We start from the raw sequence: 15115 nt of genomic DNA, 5'->3' as shown, positions 1-15115 counted from the left end.
ACAAGGCTTGTGAGCCAATAGTATAATGGTGTTGGTATCACATGGTATCTCTGGGTCGTCAGTGATCCAGTTGCCAGTTAGTGTGGAAAAAACGGATAAATAGCTGCTCCATCAGGCAGGTTGTGCAACAAACTAGCAACCACTTGTTGTGAAGTGAATGCAAAGGAACGGGGGGAGGGAGAGTGCAACATCTAGTGGCTGAATGTTATCAATGTCACCTTTAAAATGTGTAACAGGGTCAGGTTTAAATTGATATTAATTCGCCGATAAAATTAAACAACATAAACTGGATGGGACAGTGCAGACTAAACACGGTTGTCATAGTTCAACAACTTAAGTCTACAGAACTTTAACCGATTAGTGAACACTGATTTAGTCTACCATAGCTAGAAACAAAAGAGTTGGTCTGTAACTGCATTCAGGGTTTCTTTGTGGAGATGAAGGTATATTTTCTGGTTCATAACAGAGAACATCGCTAATGTCTCGGTTTCCCAGTTTCTAGCTTTGGTACAGATTCTTTTCATGTTCACAAAAACTGCCTCGAGGTCGTGCAAATATCAACAGGTGGTTTCTTAAAAGGAGAGTCGTTTCCCTTATGAAGGCCGAGAATATTTAACAAACAAAAAGGTCATATCTGTGCTGCTGTGGTAGTTTTTCATGAGCTGCTTACTTGTATCGATACAAAATGGTGCCAAGCTTACGAGGTTCAATCTCTCAGACCCAGACAAGAGGTTGTACCGACACAGCGTTTACAAAAAGAAGAAGCAGAAGAAGCTATTTTTCTCTCGGTCGTGAGGAAAACTAAAGGAAAACTAAATTTACATATGGATAATTTATATCAAAGTCCTCATTAATTATTTCACAATCTATTGTACTTTTTAAATGTTCTGAACGGAACCATTTTATATTGTATATATATGAATATATTTTGTTTTATTTTGTACTGTTCATTGTACTTTGCTTTAATTTAGAAACAATATAAATAAAGAACAATACTGTGGCAACATCCTACTGCTTTTTGGAGTGTGTTTTAAGCACAAAATCATTATCATTGTGCTGCAACTTACAGCTGTATGACTGAACTACAAAAAAATGCAAATACTCAATCAACTGCATTTGATATAAAGGCTTTATTCTTTTGGAAAAATACAAAAAACTAACAAACGTTAAAGCAAGTTTAATGTAAAACATACTGTGCAATAATTTTTTTATCTTGTTCTGAGCTTCTTTGTAGGTCTCTGGTGAGTGTCGGCGTCTGAGCATTTCTCCGCCACACCGCTGGCCTTCTCATCAACGTCCTTTAGAAGTGGGAGCTGCTGCTGTTTGGCCGTGGTCAGCGCCCACAAACACAGCTCCAGCCTGTGGGGCGTCCAGTCCTGCTGGGGATCCACTGAGGATGAGAAGGGAGGGAAGGCATCAGAATCATCAAAGCAGATTTCATGCGGGGGTTTTTGACACTGATCAACAGAGAGAGACCTCAGAGTGTTCTAAAAGAATTATTTTCCTATTAAAAAACGTAAAAAAAAGCCACATTAAATCCCCTTTTCATTAAATTTCCTTTGATTCAATGTTGTACAACAATAAAAAAAAACTTTTTATAGGCCCTGTAAAGTGCCTATAAAAAAGTGGAAGATTTCCAGGGGAATAAGAGTTACAGCGCGGTGTAGAATATAAATGAATAGTCCCAAATTGAATCTAATAAAAGGCGGTGGCGAACAGAAAAGTTTGAAGCCTTGATTTAAAAGAACTAAGAGTTGTTTTCTGGGAGTTTGTTTCAGATATGTGGTGAATAAAAACTGAGCGCTGCTTCTCCTGATTTGTTTTGACCTTGGAGACAGTAAGCAAGTGCTTTATAAACTAACATTTTATTTAGTAAGTATCATATTTTGTGTGCTATCTTGTCAGCACACAGATGCACCCGCCACCCTTGTGTCCCCGTCATTAGCTCACCTTTGTTTAGTTTCTCAGTGCGCTCGACCATCTTGCCCAGGTAGAGAGCGTAGTGCTTGGCTGTGTACTGGATGGGCTTCAGTCCCGGCACGCTCTCCATGGCTTCATCTGACATGAACGCAGCCTGTTCTGGAGCTCCTGCCGCCAACACAGCTGAAAACAAAATAATGGACAGTCAGCCCCCCAAGCCAAGCTGAGTGGAGCCATGAGCTGAATACAAACTATGGAGTTTGTGCAGGGAGTACCCAGACGCTCAATCCACCAGTGTAACGACGTACACTTACTGAGAAGGCTTTCACTTTGTGCTTTAACAGGATCACAGAGACGTTTCATCAATGTGAATTCTTGAGCTGTTATCAGTCCGCTGAAAGCAGATTCGATACAGAAACAGAACACAGACGTTGCGCTAACCTGAAGCGGTGGCCGGTCCGACTCCTTTCAAGGAGCTGAGCTCTGCGATCGCTGCCTGCACATCAGGCAGGAGGCTGAAGGCCTTTCTGGAACATTTCTCCACGGTGTCCTCGCTGTTTGATGCCACCAGCTGCTGCAGCCTTGGCCTGAACTTCCCTCTCTGCAGGAAAGCACACGGGGCCACTCAAGGACACAGCGGATGCACTGTTAGCCTGTTAGTGCCTCGCCATAGCTGTACTATATATGTTTGAAGGCGTATTTACTGAGAAAATCTTTTGTTGTGGGTGTGTTAAAGTTCCTTGGTATGATTTACTTACAGTGAGCTTCCACTCCATCAGTTTCACCAGCTCTGACTGGGTGACATGTTTGTCAGGTCGACTTGAAATGAGTGTAGGCAGCTCCTCTTGGTACCTGACCACAGATACACACAAGTCAGCCTCAGTCATCTCAAACCAAAGGTCGATTTAACTCAGTTCATAAAACACATTTCATATACAGGTAGATACACTTTTTTTTATATTGCTACATTCATTCACGATCCACAATCCACTACTCAAGGTCCTCTTACTAGCTTTTTCCAGATCTTTCAACTTTATCATGTGGCCTTAATGATGGGGTTTTCTCAGTTGTCATGGAGATAACTTAAGCAAATATGGATGGAAGTACTGTAATGAAATTAAGGGTGCCCCCTCTCAGTTGATTAGTCGACTAATCTGTCATTTTGGTCTCAGTTGACTAAGATTTCTCGAGTCGATTGGTCTTTTTTTTAAATGTTTTTTCAGGCTGAATGACTTATTTCTAAAAGAAAAAAAACAAATGAGCACATCTGGTAAACACATGATTTTTGCTTTTGTGTGATTCTTTGTGAAACTCAGTTTTATAAATCTGTCAATTAAATCAACTAATCGATTAGCCGACAAAATCGTATGATAGTCGACTAAGAATTTCTTTGGTCGAGGACAGCTCTGAATGAAATCATACATCTACTGAGCTGAAATGTAAACAAATCCATTTCCATGACAACCGAGCAAACCCTCTCCGATGATGAAGTCACTGTGATACGGCTGAAAGCCCCTGAGTTCAGATTGTTGACTGCTATTTCCAAGGTCAAGAATGAACTTTGGTGCTTAAATCAAGACATGAATTTTAATGACTCAAAGATAAATCAGTTATCTTACTACATACTGGAAGACAGATGTACAACACAGCGTGAAATGTTACCACATCTGCTCATAATCCAGTGCAATTGGGTGTGATTTTGTAACAGTTGCTGTGAGGAAATCTTATTTACCACTTCTCCAGGTTCAGCAGCTTCCCAGGTTTCTTGCTTTTGACCTTGGCCTCCACTACATCCCAGTACTTCCCATACACACTCCTCCATGTGGCTGGGTCCTCACAGGCAAACAGAGTACTCATGGCAGCAGAGAGTGTCACACCATCACCTGCAAACACAGACAAACATTATCTGAATATCAGTTTGTAATAGTCATTTTTAAAAATCATTTTTTTGCAAGTCAATGTCAAGTCTCAAGTCTGTTGTAATGATCCTTCTATCATCAGCTGCATGCCATCCGGTCTGCTTAGAACACGACATAGCTGCAGGACAGATAATAATGCATACAGTGCACTTTCATAGACTAAGCTACTGGAGTTACCCTGCACTATATTAAATTTTTAACAGTCTCTTCTGCACTATATTCACTTTTTAAATATTCCTGTATCACAGCTGTTACCCTGCACTATATTCAGTTTTAACAGTTTTCTTCATCTCCTTGTATTTTTATATCTGGTATATTTTTTTGTACTTTGCACTACTAACTTTTTTACTGCCTTTTTACTAACATGTTTTGCACTATGGAACTGTGATGCTGGAAACTTGAGCTTCCCTCGGGATCAATAAGGTTACTATCTATCTATCTATCAATCTATATCTAAGGAATTCAAAACATGTACTTTATCATCACTCCTTTATCTATTAGCATACAGCATCACCATTGATTAGTTGTTTGGTATATTATCACTTTAAACAGGCAATGCAATATGAAAAAAAACACAGAAAAAGCTTTCCTTTAAAAGGTAAATAAATATTTTTGCACCATTTTGCATAAAGACTACTGTTACTCAGGGTAACAGGAACATATTGCTAACATTATTAGGCTCACAAGTCATTTTTTTGCAAGTCAAAGTCAAATCACTCTGTGTGAGACTTGAGTCTAAGTCCTCATCTTTTCTCTGGTTTGTAAAGATTCAAGATTCAGGATTCAAGATTCAAGATTCAAGCCCTTATTGTCATTGTGTAGTACAACGAAATTAGATTGTGACAATCCCATAGGTGCTAATGAAAAGATAATACAATAATAATAAAAAAAGAGATAAAAAAAGAGAGTGCAATATAAATGTTAAAAATATAAAAGATAATACAATATTAAATATAAAAATACAATATGTATATTGATGAGATGCCAATTTTGCCAGATTACAGTTTTGCCAGATTATTGCACAAAGTGTCCGTCAGATAATTATATAATTATTGCACAGCATCATATAATTATTGCACAGAGTGATCAGCATGTTATTGCACATATCCATAACAGTAGATTTACAGTATTTACATTGCAAAAGTGACACAAAAGTAAAAACTCTACTTTACAGGAATGGACTACAATCTTATGCCTTTAAAATGCATTATTAATATCCCTACCTTTGATTCAAGAAAATACAGCGTTCACCTTTGTTTGAAGCAGGACAGCTAAAACCAAAACTAAAACAGAGGCTGATAATCTCCAGTAAACTCCTGCATGTGAATTGTAGTAGCGTGACGACACTTCCGGTTATTACATATTGAATTCTCGCGAGATTACAAAAATACAACTTCCTGTGCCGCAAGCAAGTGAGCAACAGTTTCAGAAGGTTTGTCTCTTAAAATACTTTGTTATTGACTTTACATAGACACAGGCGCGCAGTAGGATATATTTATATCACGTCTCTCTATTTGTCCGACATACTGGTGAAACTTGAGTCGCATTAGTTGTTTTAATCTTTGTAAAAGTGCTCTGTAGCTGGTTAGCCAGCTAGCATTAGCATCACATTCCTATGATGTGTTTATGGTGCAAGTTCACTGTACAGAGAGCTCAGCTGTTTGTAGACCAAACACCTGCAGACAAGTGAACACCCTGAAGGAGCTGACGCATATATATCTCTAATCTAACACTACCAAATCACTAAATCAAGGGTGTAAGTTAGTCAGGTTGAATAGTGTTAATGCACATGTGACTGAGGTGAGTAGTCTCTTAACTCTCTTTGTTTCTCACCTGATCATCATGTCTTCACTTGAGCACAAAACATCTATTAGGAAGGTGATTGACACAAACAAACAGTGGAAGTCTGACAGTATTGAAAACATCAAATAATAATCTGTTAAAGCAAAAGGGTGTCTGTCATCTATTATATGCAATTTTGATAACTTACATTATACATTATACACTGTACAGAGAGTTTAGCTGTTTGTAGACAAAACACCTGCAGACAAGTGAACATCCTGAAGGAGCTAACGCCTAACATTACCTATCTCCAATTTAAGACTATTTTTGAGGAAATTAACCACCACCAAAGCACCAACTCAAGGGTACAACCTTAGTTAACTAAATAAGTCTATTTGAATAGTGTTAATGCACATGTGACTGGGGTGAGTAGTCTCTTAACTCTCTTTGTTTTTCACCTTATCATCATATCTTCACTTGAGCACAAAACATCTATTAAGAAGGTGATTGACACAAACAAACAGAGTCTGACAGTATTGAAAACATCAAATAATAATCTGTTGGAAAATATAACACTAAAGCAAGAAGGTGTCTTTTTTTATTTTTTTATTTAACCAGGTAGTACTCATTGAGATTAAGAATCTCTTTTGCAAGAGAGACCTGGCCAAGACAGCAGCATATGAGTTGTTTCTGAATGTTAGTTGTACATGTTTTATAATGTGTATTATGATTATTACCTTAATTTCCTTAATTTATGTACAAAATAATTGTTATGATGAGGTGTAAGAGCTCTGCCCCCCTCGTGTCCTTGTGTGTCTCATACAAAGTGCCTTAAGAAATCTGCATTTTTTTCCGGATTACATATGTGTCTGTCCATTTTATGCAATTTTGATACATATACATTGGTCAGTTCCATGTCTTTGTGAAAAAGGTGTACATAATAGATCATTTTTGATCATTTTTTTTTTATTTTGTTTGTGATAAACAAATTATTTGTCCCAACTATAAACCCAGATAATATCCTGCTGTGTGTTGCACACATGCCAATCTCTCACTAGTAAGTTGGCTCTCATGGGAGCACATGAAGAGGACTCTGTGCTGCTGCAGACATTGACAAGGCCGGCAGTTCTTCAACAAGTAAGTACTGCAGCTGTTTCATTGTTTAAAATGTTAAAACACACATAAATGTTGATCATACTGCCCCACTACACCAAGTAGCTACAGTATAAATCTAACATCTTATAGTGCCACCTTCTGGTGAATTTTTGAAAAGCCTTAAAAACATTTTACATTTCGCTCAGGTTTCTTTTAAAATAGTGCTGTAAAAGTAGCAAATTAATTTGCAGTTCACCTGATGCATCTTGCCACTTTGTTAATTGTTTCTGAGCTCAAGTAAGATCACTGTTGTGTGCTCTAGGAACATGGAGAAGATGTCACGGGTTACCACAGCCCTCGGCAGCAGTGCCATCAGTGGCCGAACTATGTTCTGCCACTTGGACGCCCCTGCCAACGCCATCAGCGTGTGCCGTGACGCCACGCAGGTGGTGGTAGCCGGCCGCAACATCTTCAAGATCTACGCGCTGGAGGAGGAGCAGTTTGTGGAGAAGCTGAATCTACGCGTCGGCCGCAAACCCTCCCTCAACTTCAGCTGTGCAGATGTCATGTGGCACCAGATGGAGGAGAACCTGCTGGCCACGGCTGCCACCAACGGGGCGGTGGTCACCTGGAACCTGGGGAAACCCTCTCGTAACAAGCAGGACCAGCTGTTTACTGAGCACAAACGCACAGTCAACAAAGTGTGCTTCCACCCCACAGAGGTTTACATGCTGCTAAGTGGCTCGCAGGATGGCTTCATGAAGTGCTTTGACCTGCGCAAGAAAGAGTCTGTCAGCACTTTCTCAGGTAAATCATTTTCTGAAAAGCATCTGACTTTTACTATTAAGTGAAATGCATCTGCTGAGTGTTTTGCATGACATAAATTTCATCTTATTAAGTCTTTACAGTGTGGTGAAAATATTTGGAAATTATTCTGTGCATTTTTTAATTTGAATGCACACTTTCACTCCATGTGGTTTCACTGTTTTCTGGGATTTTGTGTAAAACAGTTTCAACATTGAGCAAGAAAGAAAATCACTAATGAGCAGAAGTAATGTTTTTACTGTTAGAAATTAGGAAACAAACTATATCTTAATAACCTGGTTGCTTTTTTCCCCCACTCCCTTTCTTTCAGGTCAGTCAGAGAGTGTAAGGGATGTCCAGTTCAGCATGAAGGATTATTTCACATTTGCTGCATCCTTTGAGAATGGCAACGTCCAGCTGTGGGACATCAGGCGGCCGGACCGCTACGAGCGAATGTTCACCGCCCACACTGGCCCTGTGTTCTGCTGCGACTGGCACCCTGAGGACAGGTAAAAAAAAAAAAAAGTGACCTTGTGACACAAACCAACTGAGAAATTGGAGATCTTGTCTTGGGTCATACTGCCACTTGCAATTACTCGTGCTTGATTAGGGTGTTTTTATTATTGTCATTCTTTAATTGTGTTCTCCCTTTATTTCCATTTTAGAGGATGGCTGGCCACTGGTGGAAGGGACAAGATGGTGAAAGTGTGGGACATGACCACTACCCGGGCCAAGGAGGTCTACTGTGTCCAGACGATCGCCTCAGTGGCGCGGATCAAGTGGCGGCCCGAGAGGAAGTTTCATTTAGCTACCTGCTCCATGATGGTGGATCACAACATCTACGTGTGGGATGTCCGCAGACCTTTCATTCCCTTCGCCACATTTGAGGAACACAAGGATGTGACCACCGGTATCGTGTGGCGCCACCAACATGACGCTCATTTCCTGCTCTCTGGCTCTAAGGACAGCACGCTCTACCAGCACATGTTCAAGGACGCCACTCGTCCCGTGGACAAGGCCAACCCCGAGGGTCTGTGCTTTGGACTGTTCGGTGACTTGGCCTTTGCAGCCAAGGAGAGTCTGATCAGCAGCGACGCCAACAGAAAGCCTTACCCCGTGGGCGACCGACGCTACCCCTCCACCCTCTTTTTCTTCAAGAAACCCGACCCGACAGAGCAATTTGCCCATGTGTCCAGCGCCCTTAGTGTCTTTGAGACAGACTTGGACAGTAACCGCATGGACTGGTTTGTCAAGACAGCACAACTCTACCTCCTCTGTGGGAAGCCGTTTGCTGAGCTGTGTGATCACAACGCCAAGGTGGCCCGGGAGCTCAAACGACCTCAGGTCAGACAGATCAATACAGGAACAAATCCCTACTTAGAGCTGTTTTTTGTTGTTGTGTTTTTTTCAAATAATCCAGTTAGGTTTTGATGTTGTCAATTTAAGTGGAACCTTGACAGTAGAGCTGCAACTAACGATTGTTTTCATTGTCGATTAATGTGTTGATTATTTTCTAGAATAATCGATTAGTTATTTGGTCTATAAAATGTCAGAAAATAGTGATCAATGTTTCCCAAAGCCCAAGATGACGTCCTCAAATGTCTTGTTTTGTCCACAACTCAAAGATATTCAGTTTACTGCCACAGAGGAGTAAAGAAACCAGAAAATATTCACATTCAAGAAGCTGGAATCAGAGAATTTTTACTTCTGTTCTTAAAAAACTACTCAAACCAATTAATCATAAATAGTTGGCGAGTTCATTTAATAGTTGAAGACTAATCGATTAATCATTGCAGCTCTACTTAACAGATTATGATTTATGATAATTGATATATGTATTACTGCAAAACAATGATACACATCATATTACTTGTTACTTTAAATATATATATATATTCATTACTCTTGGAAAAATAAGTAACTGCACTACACTGCAACTAACAGTTATTTTCATTATCTAATAATCTGATTACTTATGATTAATCATTTGGTCTAAAAAATTTCAGCAAATCTAAAGATATTCAGTGCTATCATAGAGCACAAAGAAAACTGAAATTATTCACATTTGAGAAGCTGGAATCTGTGAGTTTATGACATTTTAGCCTAAGAAATTATATAAAAACAATACGTTTTTTTTATCAAAATTGTTGCTGATTTTTGTTTTTTGATAGCCTAAAAGATTAATTGACAAATCACTTCACATCTAAACTGCTTGTTAAGTTTGCACTATACCCAACAATGACTGAGCTAGGGTTATTTGAATTAATTGAGCTAACAAACTTACTTATTATCACAAATAGTGGAAGTAATGACAGAGACAAACTCTTCATTTTAAGGTTTTATAATAATGATGGTGTCTTCAGTATTTGAGTCCCTCTTTCTGGGTCATATTCGATTTCTGTTGCTTCATTAATGAACATTTTAATCTTGTGATATTTCCAACATGATTTGAAGGCGAGATATGGTGAACAGAATCGGTAATAAATATTTGCAGTGTAAATAACATCCTGTTAGATCTGTAATAATAATTAGTCGACTAGTTGTCAACTATTAAATTTATTACCAACTATGTCAATAATCAATTAATCTATTTGAGTAATTTTTTAAGAAAAAAAGTGTAAATTCTCTGATTCCAGCTTCTTAAACGTGAATATTTTCCTCATTTCTTTATTCCTCTACAACAGTAAACTGAATATTTTTGAGTTGTGAACAAATCAAGACATTTGAGGACGTTATCTTGGGCTTTTGGAAACACTGATCGACATTTTTCAGCATTTTATAAACCAAACAACTAATTGATTAATCGAGAAAATAATCTACAGATTAATCGACAATGAAAATAAACGTTAGTTGCAGCCCTAAATCTGATACTGAAATTGTAGCCGTGCTGCACTTTAGGAAAAAGTAATGTGGTTACAGTAACCTGTCACTTTTTAACTCATTACTTACAATAGTAATGTGTTATAAAGTAATTGTGTTTGGCACATGTTATAAATAACCAGACTTATTTCTTTAATACACAGGTTTCCACAACATGGACCATGTTGAGAATCATGTTCTCCGACCCAGCAAACCTCACAGCGCCCGGTCAAAACCTCAGTAAACTGGGCACCTTGCCTTTAATGAACAGGTAAATTACCTTCATATTTAGTTTGCCATTAACAAAAGCAGTAATGCCAGTCATTTACAGACTGCCATCTAATGCTGATGTGCATTATGCTTTCAGTTTCAACATGAAGGAAATGAACTCAGGGATGGGCACAGAGAGCAGACTGGAGCGCAGTAAAGGTGAGAGCAGGCAGGACAACATCCACCTGGAGCCTGGGAACTCGCACATCAGCAATAATAATGAAGGTGAGAGTGGCTGTTGGAACTCCTAGAGGCGTATCTGTTTGTTCTTTGTATTTTATACGAGACTAGATAAGCCATTCATTCAATTTCCCTTCAGAAAATGAGGAGACGGAGGGCAGCGAGGGCCAGGCTGAGTACATGTTCGGCGATGCTGAGTTAGATGACGACGACCTCTACTCCATGGAGCATGACAACCAAACAGGTCGGTCACAGTCCTATCTCTGAGGAAACTCAAGAGTTGCTTACGTCAGTGACTGCTATTTATAACCGCCTCCGTGCTCAGCGCTCCTTTGTCTAATATTATCTCTGCTCCTTTTGTCACAACAGAGGAGCAGGAGTACACGCTGCCCCAGGAGGCCTTCCAGCTGCGCCACGAGATCATGGATAACCCATCTGCTCCGGAGCACCTTCAGCAGGACAAGGCCGACTCCCCACACGTCAGCGGCAACGAGGCGGAAGTCACCTGTCTGACGCCAATCGAGTCCTTCTCGCTCATCTCCATTTCCCAGCCGCTGTTCAACCCGCATCTACCCGCCAGCTTCTTCTGTCCCATCGTGCGGGAGATGCTGAGCTACTACGCCGAGCAGGGCGACGTGCAGATGGCCGTGTCTGTGCTCATCGTCCTGGGAGACCGGATCCGCAAAGAGATTGATGACCTCACCCAGGTCAGATAGAGCGGCATTAAAATATCTCATGGATTATAACTTAAGAGTTGTTTTGTTGGCAAAGGCATTAATGAAAAAGTTTCTTCAGGTAAAAAAAGCTTATATTGTGCTCAAAAGAATGACTCACTGACCTCAGGCGGATCTTAAATATCTAATAGATAAGTCAGGATACTTCCCTGAACAAACATTTTAGGTTCAGTGTATTTACACGGACAAATTAATTGGATATCATTCATGTGAAATGGAAAAATCCAGAGAAGTTAAGGGATTCTTTAGGCCTTACGTATGACTGTAGGTTGTAAATAGCTAAAACACCCAAGTCTTAAAATGAAATTACGACATTGTCGTTTTGAAGACCTAAACCCTGAACGAGTTGTGTTTCCGTTTCAGGAGCACTGGTACATGTCCTACGTAGACCTGCTGCAGCGGTTCGAGCTGTGGAACGTCTCCAACGAGGTCATCAAGTTGAGCACATGCGTGGCCATCACCGGCCTGAACCAGGCGTCTACAACACTGCACATCAACTGCAGCAACTGCAAGCGGCCGATGAGCAACAAGGGCTGGATTTGTGACAGGTATAAACGCTGCATCATCATTTTAATTTTAAAGTGCTGTATTAACATACGATCATCAAACTAATAATTTAGTATGATTACCCTGAGGTAGCCCATCTCTTGCAGGTAAAATTTTGTACAAGCCCTGTTGCTTTTACTTCAGTAAAGTAATTTCTATTTGTTTTAATTTTAAATATTAAAGGAACAATGTATAACATTTCAGGGTATTTATTAGCAGAAATGGAATATAATATTCACAACTATGTTGTCATTAGTGTGTAATCACCTGAAACTAAGAATCGTTGTGTTTTCGGTAGCTTAGAATGAGTCCTTCATATCTACATAGGGAGCGGGTCCTTCTCACAGAGTCCACCATGTTGCACTGCCATGTTTCTACAGTAGCCCAGAACAGACAAACCAAACACTGGCTCTAGAGAGAGACTTTCACGTTTTGTTATGTTACCTGAAGGCCACCGTAGTTCTCCGTCACGCTTGGGAAACTGCAATAACGTGAGCTGTCTGACTTCCGTCACTACTAAAGTAGTGTTATTATGGTAAGGATGGACTCTGAGCGAGGCGAACGGTTATGGTTACAAAGGTTTTGCACTCGGCGGCTCATGTTACCGCAGTCTTGGAAAGGGAGGAGTGAGCGAAGAGGTACTCAGTTGGTTGCGATCTGCAACCACACCACTAGATGCCACCAAAACACAACACACTGTAACTTTTAAACTCCATCCAATTTTGTTAAAATGTTTAGTTTTTTGCAGCAAAACGAGCTCAATTTTTAACATCTAATAATGGTAAGAAGATGAATTCCACTCATGTCCAAGTATGAAGTTACAGGTAGCAGACAGCTAACTTAGCATATCATAAAGATCGGAAATGGGGGGGAAACAGCTAGCCTGGCTCTGTCCAAAAGTAAGAAAATCGACCTACTAGCAACTCTAAAGCTCACTAATCAACATGTTATGTCACTATAGAATATATACAAATAAATGCTGTTGTCCCAGCCGCTGGTATTTTGAGTGTATTTTCGGTGTTTACTGCTTCTTCTGTTGACTGAAATGCAATTTCTGTACAGTACACTTTTATACTAGTATTTATTTAATTCTGACATGAGCCGAGCTCTGACAAGCGCCCTGCGTCTCTCCTCTAGGTGCCATCAGTGTGCCAGCATATGTGCAGTGTGCCACCATGTGGTGAAGGGACTGTTTGTGTGGTGTCAGGGCTGCAGCCACGGCGGACATCTGGAGCACATAATGAACTGGCTTAAGAGCAGCGCCCACTGCCCCGCCGGCTGCGGCCACCTGTGTGAGTACACCTGAGCCCATCACGACCACTGTTCACACACAGCTGGTGCTCCGTGGGAGTGGGAATCGGTCCACACACCGTCCTGGATCACACACACACACACACACACATATACCACATTTCTCCACATGGGCCTGGAGTCTTTTGTCACTGTGGATAGAAGGATGTGTGTGTGAGTGTGTTTGAAATGAGATTAGTCAAAGGTCTGATGGGGGCAAAGAGTTTTTTTTTGTGCTCTTCTGGACAGCCATTCAAGAGCAAACACATTTTTGAATTGGTGAATTTGTATATACACAGATGTTACAATAGATAATAATATTTTTTTTTGTTAATTCACACACAACGCTGCATTTTACATTGTTTTTAAACTCCTCAGTAAAATCCTGAAGGCTGTACAGGAAGAATTGTCTGTTCATCTTAATGTTTGTACATAATGCTATACCTTATTTTGAAGGACTGTAGATAATGAATTAATTTATATGAGAAATAGCTCTCTATTCAAACAACACATTAAAGCAATACACTTGAAATTGTATCTGGACCAGTGACGTCTTTGTTTTGTCAACTACATTTAACAGGAAAATAGTCCCTTCAGTGTATATGTAGCTTTGTAGACTGAATCCAGGTCATTTGAACTTCCACCGAGCCTCATATAGTCATTCAGCTTCACACCTGGCAGCTGCCCAGTACATCTACTTCTTCTACTCTTGTCTGCTGAGCGGTTTCCAGCGGAGCAGTCGGGATTAGAAGTCTTGCTCGAGGGCACCGTAGTGAGAGGGAAACTACTTATTCATTTTCCCCCGCCACACTCTCCTCTCTTGGGCCCAGAAATCCCAACTGGCTACCCGCCAACGTCTCTAGCCTCAAGTCCACGAGCCAGACACAATGTGTGCGGCTCAGTGTGTTGCTTGGCATATAGTTTGTGTAGCTCACTAGTGGTGAGATACACAACAGATGAGTGTGGACGCCAACAGAGGCGACTTCTGTCCAGATAAACCTCCACAGGACAGCTTTGTCTTGGGTGACATTTGCTGTCGGTTGCATCCCAGTACCGTGTGGCCTGATGGCAACTGGTTGGAGGCTTTACTGACATGAGTAAATTATCATTCAAATTATCATTATTTGGGCACATTTACATTCTGGACGCTGCTCAGCATCACAAGTGTTTGTGTCTTCTCCTATCTGTCACCCTTTTTTATAACATCTTAACATGCTGGTACACTGATCATCATCTCTTGTAGTTTCCAATCCTTCCCATTAACAAATCTACAGTTGTCCTGTCAATCATGAGGACCAGAGCAGTGTGTCTGTTCCCATTTAAAAACCTGCACACTTGAGGCTGGTGTAGCTGGATCAGCTGCTAAAGTTAAACTCAGCCAACAGCCATATGGTGCCAAAGCTGTTAACTGAGCTGCAACTGTCACCACATCGATTTGCCGCCAAGGCCCCGGGCACAATAGAGGGTTTTCAGATTTACTCCGTATGAGGACATCCCAACAATCGGGAGGGGAATCCCTGACCCACGAGGCTCAGTCTGCACAGAACTGCCTTGTAGTTTTAGCAAATTAAACAGTGACCACATCAATCGAGTCAGACTAAATCGTAGCCACTTAATTAGATTAGACATGGAGACATCTGGACATTAAGTCCAAGACGATATGAAGTGTTTGTTAAAGAGACAGACTCTATAATGATTTGTAAATGTCCCAATATA

The 15115-nt window shown here is 40.5% G+C and overlaps 2 protein-coding genes across 4 annotated transcripts; one reads left to right on the top strand and one right to left on the bottom strand.

Annotated features, from left to right (window-relative positions):
• Positions 1–1111: 1111 nt before the first annotated feature.
• zgc:112496 (uncharacterized protein LOC541336 homolog) lies at positions 1112–5201 on the bottom strand. Of its 2 annotated transcripts, none has more exons than XM_037756091.1 (6): positions 5091–5201; positions 3653–3803; positions 2679–2772; positions 2362–2521; positions 1951–2103; positions 1112–1390 (listed from the first exon to the last, which is right to left on the bottom strand). In XM_037756091.1, the coding sequence occupies exons 2-6, from the start codon at positions 3775–3777 to the stop codon at positions 1209–1211; spliced, it is 714 nt and encodes a 237-aa protein (XP_037612019.1). In that variant the 5' UTR covers positions 3778–3803; positions 5091–5201; the 3' UTR covers positions 1112–1208. The 2 variants fall into 2 exon arrangements, with proteins under 2 accessions (XP_037612019.1, XP_037612018.1); XM_037756090.1 differs by having other exon boundaries at positions 5063–5191.
• Positions 5175–13936, top strand: wdr24 (WD repeat domain 24). Of its 2 annotated transcripts, none has more exons than XM_037756079.1 (11): positions 5175–5271; positions 6636–6758; positions 7039–7523; positions 7852–8029; positions 8186–8864; positions 10544–10650; positions 10747–10874; positions 10969–11073; positions 11199–11536; positions 11927–12111; positions 13247–13936. In XM_037756079.1, the coding sequence occupies exons 3-11, from the start codon at positions 7043–7045 to the stop codon at positions 13413–13415; spliced, it is 2370 nt and encodes a 789-aa protein (XP_037612007.1). In that variant the 5' UTR covers positions 5175–5271; positions 6636–6758; positions 7039–7042; the 3' UTR covers positions 13416–13936. The 2 variants fall into 2 exon arrangements, with proteins under 2 accessions (XP_037612007.1, XP_037612008.1); XM_037756080.1 differs by lacking the exon at positions 5175–5271 and adding an exon at positions 5346–5639 and having other exon boundaries at positions 13247–13415.
• The last annotated feature ends 1179 nt before the right edge of the window (positions 13937–15115 follow it).

This window comes from Sebastes umbrosus, chromosome 20 (genome assembly GCF_015220745.1).
Source record: "Sebastes umbrosus isolate fSebUmb1 chromosome 20, fSebUmb1.pri, whole genome shotgun sequence".
NCBI lineage: Eukaryota > Metazoa > Chordata > Actinopteri > Perciformes > Sebastidae > Sebastes > Sebastes umbrosus.
This window is presented reverse-complemented; position numbering and strand designations above follow the sequence as displayed.

Bases quoted from the DNA above. Each gene is read 5' to 3' on its own strand.
- zgc:112496 (XM_037756091.1), bottom strand. From the start codon at position 3,777: ATGAGTACTCTGTTTGCCTGTGAGGACCCAGCCACATGGAGGAGTGTG. The intron at 2,773-3,652 runs GTAAATAAGATT...ATCTGTGGTCAG, and splicing joins CTGCTGAACCTGGAGAAGTG to GTACCAAGAGGAGCTGCCTA. The intron at 2,104-2,361 runs GTTAGCGCAACG...TTTTGTTTTCAG, and splicing joins CGGACCGGCCACCGCTTCAG to CTGTGTTGGCGGCAGGAGCT.
- wdr24 (XM_037756079.1), top strand. From the start codon at position 7,043: ATGGAGAAGATGTCACGGGTTACCACAGCCCTCGGCAGCAGTGCCATC. The intron at 11,074-11,198 runs GTCGGTCACAGT...TTGTCACAACAG, and splicing joins GGAGCATGACAACCAAACAG to AGGAGCAGGAGTACACGCTG. The intron at 12,112-13,246 runs GTATAAACGCTG...TCTCTCCTCTAG, and splicing joins AAGGGCTGGATTTGTGACAG to GTGCCATCAGTGTGCCAGCA.